Source organism: Cynoglossus semilaevis, chromosome 19 (genome assembly GCF_000523025.1).
Source record: "Cynoglossus semilaevis isolate Cse_v1.0 chromosome 19, Cse_v1.0, whole genome shotgun sequence".
Lineage (NCBI taxonomy): Eukaryota > Metazoa > Chordata > Actinopteri > Pleuronectiformes > Cynoglossidae > Cynoglossus > Cynoglossus semilaevis.
In genome coordinates, this window is record NC_024325.1 from 16,812,654 (window position 1) to 16,817,412 (window position 4,759).

The window sequence follows — 4,759 nt, forward strand, 5'->3', positions numbered from 1 at the left end:
AATCCTAACTTCAAACCACCAGCTAAAAATACCTTCAACAAAGTCCTCTCAGCTGTAGGAGTGTTACAGTAAATGTGTTTGGACACACACACACACACACACACACACACACTCACACACACACACACACTCACAGCTGTTGACGTGCCCCTGAGCCCGGAGTCTCGGGGCTGAAGGACTGACATCACTGACATTCTACAGATAATGAAAACAGACACAGATTCTCTAACAGTGATCCACTCCGTTCACACCAACGTTCCGTTCACACCAACGTTCCGTTCACACCAACGTTCCGTTCACACCAACGTTCCGTGTTCACACACCAACGTTCCGTTCACACCAACGTTCCGTTCACACCAACGTTCCGTTCACACCAACGTATGACAGACCTGGTCCACGACTTCATCTGTTTCAGCCTAAAGCTAAAGGTGATCAACCATCGCTAACAGTACCAAAGAACCAGGACACATTAGTACCAAAGAACCAGGACACAACAGGTGACTAGCAGTTAGCTAAGCGCCTAGCCTAGCCTAGCCTAGCCTAGCCTAGCCTAGCCAAAGAAGCTGTAGGTTCATCTAGAGCAGAGAGAGCGCCGCAGGTTAGCAGCTAAAACAACAACAACAGGTGAAACATCAAGTGAGTTCTGGTTCAGAAGGTTCAGGTCTGAGCAGGTCCTGGTCCAGGGTCTGAACCAGACCAGGTTCTGGTTTCTGTGGAACTTAAACCTGAAGAAGGTTTTAGTGACGACAGGAAACACGACCGTTAGACCACTTCCTCTTTCACTGCGTGTGTGCGTGTGTGTGTGCGTGTATGTCCAAACTTCCGTTCATACATCCTGTCACTTTTTTCTAGAACATCTAGAACATTCTAAAGAAAATGTTTTAAAATCTTCCTTTAAAATCATTTCTATTTAATTCACCAACAAACTGAAAACTGGTCATTAATTATGAACTCCCATGATCCTCTGCTGCCACTGATCAGGAAACAAACAAATCAACAAAACATTTAATCACAAAATATATGTTTTCAAACGTTGGAAACTATAAATTGATTTCTGAATTAAAATATAATCAACAAAAACCTTACGTGGAGATCATGTATGTTAAATATATACTTTTTAAAAATGAAATATATATGAAAATATAAACATGATGAAAAACTTTAAACTAAATTTTATTTTTAATCAGAGTTTTTTTAACTATTTTTACGTCTTTGTACTTGAATTGATTTGTGACTGAATGTTGTTAAACTAATGAAAAATAGAATATATTTTGTTTAATATTTGTATATAAATACACAATGTTTCAAAATAATTTGTTTATACATTTTAATTAATTTAATATATTTTTAGTAAAATTATATTTTAATTTTATTTCTATACAATATTCATATAAATGTTAGAGAAAAAGTTTGAATAAATAAAATATAAGTTTGATTCAAAAACACTGGAAGATTTAACTGTGTTTGTTATTGTTTGTTGTAAATAGTGTCAAAGGTCACGCGTTCTTATTGGTCCATAAATTTCCTTTTCATATTAATGTCTTTCTTTGTTTTACAGCTTTGGTGTCTTTGACCTTTGACCCCCGGGGGCACTGGAAAAATGAGTGTTGATCTGAGGTCAGGTGAGAAACAGACGACTAATAATGACGGTGACCTTTGACACCAGCCTGAGGAGTGACCACACACACACACACACACACACACACTGATCACCAAATAGCAATACCTTAGTCAACATACACACACACACTCAAACACACACACACTCAAACACACACACACTCAGAGTAAAGTTAGAAGTTTTACCTCCATCCTGCTGCTCGTTTCTTTGCCGCTTCGAATTATGTCAAGTATGTGTGTGTGTGAGAGAGAGAGGGGCGAGCAAGGAGCCTGCAGCTTAAATATAGCAGTAGAGTAACACACACACACACACACACACAGTGGGTCGTGTTCAGTCACATGTCGATCTTTTTTCGTTTCCTGTTTCTCTCTGAAACCGTTCAAACGTCGTTTGGTTTCCACGGCAACACGTTCATTTATTTTGGTTAAAGTTAAACTTTTATTCTTTTATATATTTGTTCAACTCTAATGATCAAAGAGAGAGTTTGAGAACTACTGCTCATGACAACAAGGTTTCTGGGGCTGAGTGTAGGGGGCGCTATCACATCCACTGGTCATGACTCCAGGATCAAAATGTGTGACGCCCCCTGGCTCTCATTTCAGGCAGGAAGTTGCGTCACAGCAGTGATGAAAATGTGTTGTTTCATTTCTTAATCTGTGTTTTTGTTTTTACTTCTTCGTCAGTTGAAGCTTCAGCTCAAACGTCAAGAACCTCCAGTTATTTGATCATATATGTATAAATATATTATCATCATCGTCATCATCTTCATCATCTTCATCAAAAACTTTTTAAGTTTTCCCTTTTTTGGCCTTTCCTCAAATGAAGCTCAGTGGCTCCACCTGCTGACTAAAAATGAAAGCGCAATCGTTCTGTACTGTTTTTAAACAGTATTTTTGTACCACGTGGTGCGTTCACGGACTGCCGGTGTTTCCAACGCTCTCCTAATGAGTCTTAGTTTCCTTTCTCCTGTAGGTGTCACTGTTTTGTTCCAGGGAGTCTGGGTGATGGAGCCGCCTGCCTCTAAACCAACGCCCTCAGACAGTTTTCCCGCCATAAATTTGCCTTTATTTGTTGAAGGACAAAAATAGACATTTGAAATTCAACAACTTCCTGTGAAATGTGTGCAGGTGTAAAAGAACCCCCCCCCCACTCCCCCCGCCCTCCGACAGTCAGGTCTAAAAATCCACTCTGATAAAAACATGTAAAACAAACCTTTAAAGATAACCAAACATTTCCCATCATGCACCTGACCCACAGCTTCCTGTGTGAACGACCAGTGAAGGCGTGTCGTTGTAAACCAGCTTTGAAACAAATGCAGTAAAAACAGAAGCAGTTTCCAAACACGGAAATATTTTTTAAATTTTACTTAAAAATAATCTTTTTTTTTTCTTGGGATTCTGATAAAGAAGGCACTTGAGGAGACATTTATATATGTATGCACACAGTTATACATATATATTAATTCTGCTAAGAATACTTTAAATATTTTAAAACTAAAGGAAGTAAAAACTTTTCTTCTTTTTTCTAACCCTCCACAGAACAAAATCTGTTTTTTTTTTTTTGTCCCAAATAAAAACTAAACCAAAGCGTTGGTGACTGTGGTGAACCTGCGTAAAGATACATTTCATAGATTTGAAGCCTTTTGGTCTTTGATATGTTCGTCATCTGAGGTTAGCGTGAAAAATGTCCCTGAAACGTTTTCAGCCGCTGCCGAGTTCTCGACGCCCTGAATGTGATCACCTTGTTGTGCCGTGAGCCACGGTTTGAGCAGCAGGTTCTCCATGTTCCGTTCACTGATGTTCCTTTTTCTTCTTAAAGATCTTTTTTAACACGTGTCTCCTGCGGGTGGCGCTCGTCTCACCGTCCTCCTCCGTAGGACTGGTCCCGGACGCCAGTCCACGACTGGACGAGCTGGAGGAGACGGAGGACAAAGAGCCCGCGGTGGTTCCACAGAGAGAGTGGGTGGAGCTGGAGGAGCCCAGGGGGGGGGCACAGGCGGGGCTGGACCTCAGCTCCCCCAGGCTGGAACTCTTCTCCAGGTTCCCAGCTCCCACTGTGTACCTCAGCCTCTGACCCTGGAGGGGGTGGAGCCTGGACGAGGGGGGGCACGGGCCGCCTAATTCGCCAGGAGACGCAGCGAGGGAGGGGTCGGAGTCCGAGCCGTGGACGGTGTCCCTGACGGAGACAGCAGTGAACTGGTGTGAATGAACGTTAATGGATAACCATCTACACCTTAGCTTCAACATGCTATCTGTTAGCCGCTACTTCACTCAGTCATGCTAGCAGGCTAATACTTCACTGCACAAAGAGCATCAGGGTTCGCCCTCTGATGATGTCACATGACAGGAAACAGATGTGGAAACTAGATGGATGGAAAAACAGGAAGTGACACGAAAGCTAATGAGAGGAAATGACAATTAGAGACGACGTCAAGGTGAGAAAAACGTGATGATGCTATTTGATTTATTACTTTTTCCACAAAACTAATTTTTACTTTGATGCTAACTTTTCAGTGTTTTCTGATCATTTCTTCATCTTTTTTTGGCTTTTCCAGACGTATTTTTTGGTAAAAATGTTTTTCCAAATTACTTTCAATCAAAAATCAGACGTTTAGTAACGAATGAGCAGGAAGTGTTTGAAGTTAAATTTGTTTTTTTTAGAAAAAAAAATACCCAAAACTCCCTGAGCGACAGCGTTGTTTTCTCCGGCTTACAGCTCCCTCTGCAGGTGAGAAGCTGGATGACGCCTCCATAGAGTGGAAGCAGGACGATCGCAGCAGCAGAGCGGAAACGTGAGCCGTGCCTTCGGTGTACGAAGAAAAAAGAGGAGGTGAAGAGGAGGTCGCAGGAGGAGGAGGAGGAGGAGGAGTGAAGGGGAAGGAGGGGCCTATGGATGGGTGAGACAGTGAGGGGGAGACGGTGGGCGGAGCCAGCACAGGGAGAAACTCCAGCTGACCAATAGAGCGACTACGACATTGTCTGCCACTAGGGGGGCGCGCAGTCGTCAAGAGGCCACGCCCATTCTCCTGAGGTAAGCCCGGTCCTTCAACCAACCTCTGAGAGCTGAAGGTCGGAGCGGGGTCTCCTGTCCTCTGTCGCAGGGGCATCAAACTTTGAACTGTGGTTGAGAGGGAGGGGG

At 42.8% G+C, this 4,759-nt stretch overlaps 2 protein-coding genes across 10 annotated transcripts in view; both read right to left on the bottom strand.

The window, feature by feature from the left end:
- LOC103395656 (capZ-interacting protein-like) overlaps nt 1-1,949 on the bottom strand; it is a 4,858-nt gene extending 2,909 nt beyond the window's left edge. For 4 of the 5 annotated variants that reach the window (XM_025065623.1, XM_025065622.1, XM_025065620.1 and 1 more), the window contains exons 1-2: nt 390-421; nt 135-195 (exon numbers count right to left, since the gene is read on the bottom strand). In XM_025065623.1, the coding sequence (XP_024921391.1) occupies nt 135-195; nt 390-406 (78 nt within the window). In that variant the 5' untranslated portion in view covers nt 407-421. Of the gene's footprint in view, nt 1-134; nt 196-389; nt 422-1,806 lie in introns of those variants that run through there. The other variant, XM_025065621.1, reaches the window with a different exon arrangement.
- Nucleotides 1,950-2,663: 714 nt separating this feature from the next.
- LOC103395658 (stromal interaction molecule 1-like) overlaps nt 2,664-4,759 on the bottom strand; it is a 13,256-nt gene continuing 11,160 nt past the window's right edge. For 3 of the 5 annotated variants that reach the window (XM_025065615.1, XM_025065616.1, XM_017041809.2), the window contains 2 exons: nt 4,675-4,738; nt 2,664-3,796 (listed from right to left, as the gene is read on the bottom strand). In XM_025065615.1, coding sequence (XP_024921383.1) covers nt 3,412-3,796; nt 4,675-4,738 — 449 coding nt within the window. In that variant the 3' untranslated portion in view covers nt 2,664-3,411. The remainder of the gene's footprint in view (nt 3,797-4,674; nt 4,739-4,759) is intronic. The other 2 variants (XM_025065618.1, XM_025065617.1) reach the window with 1 other exon arrangement.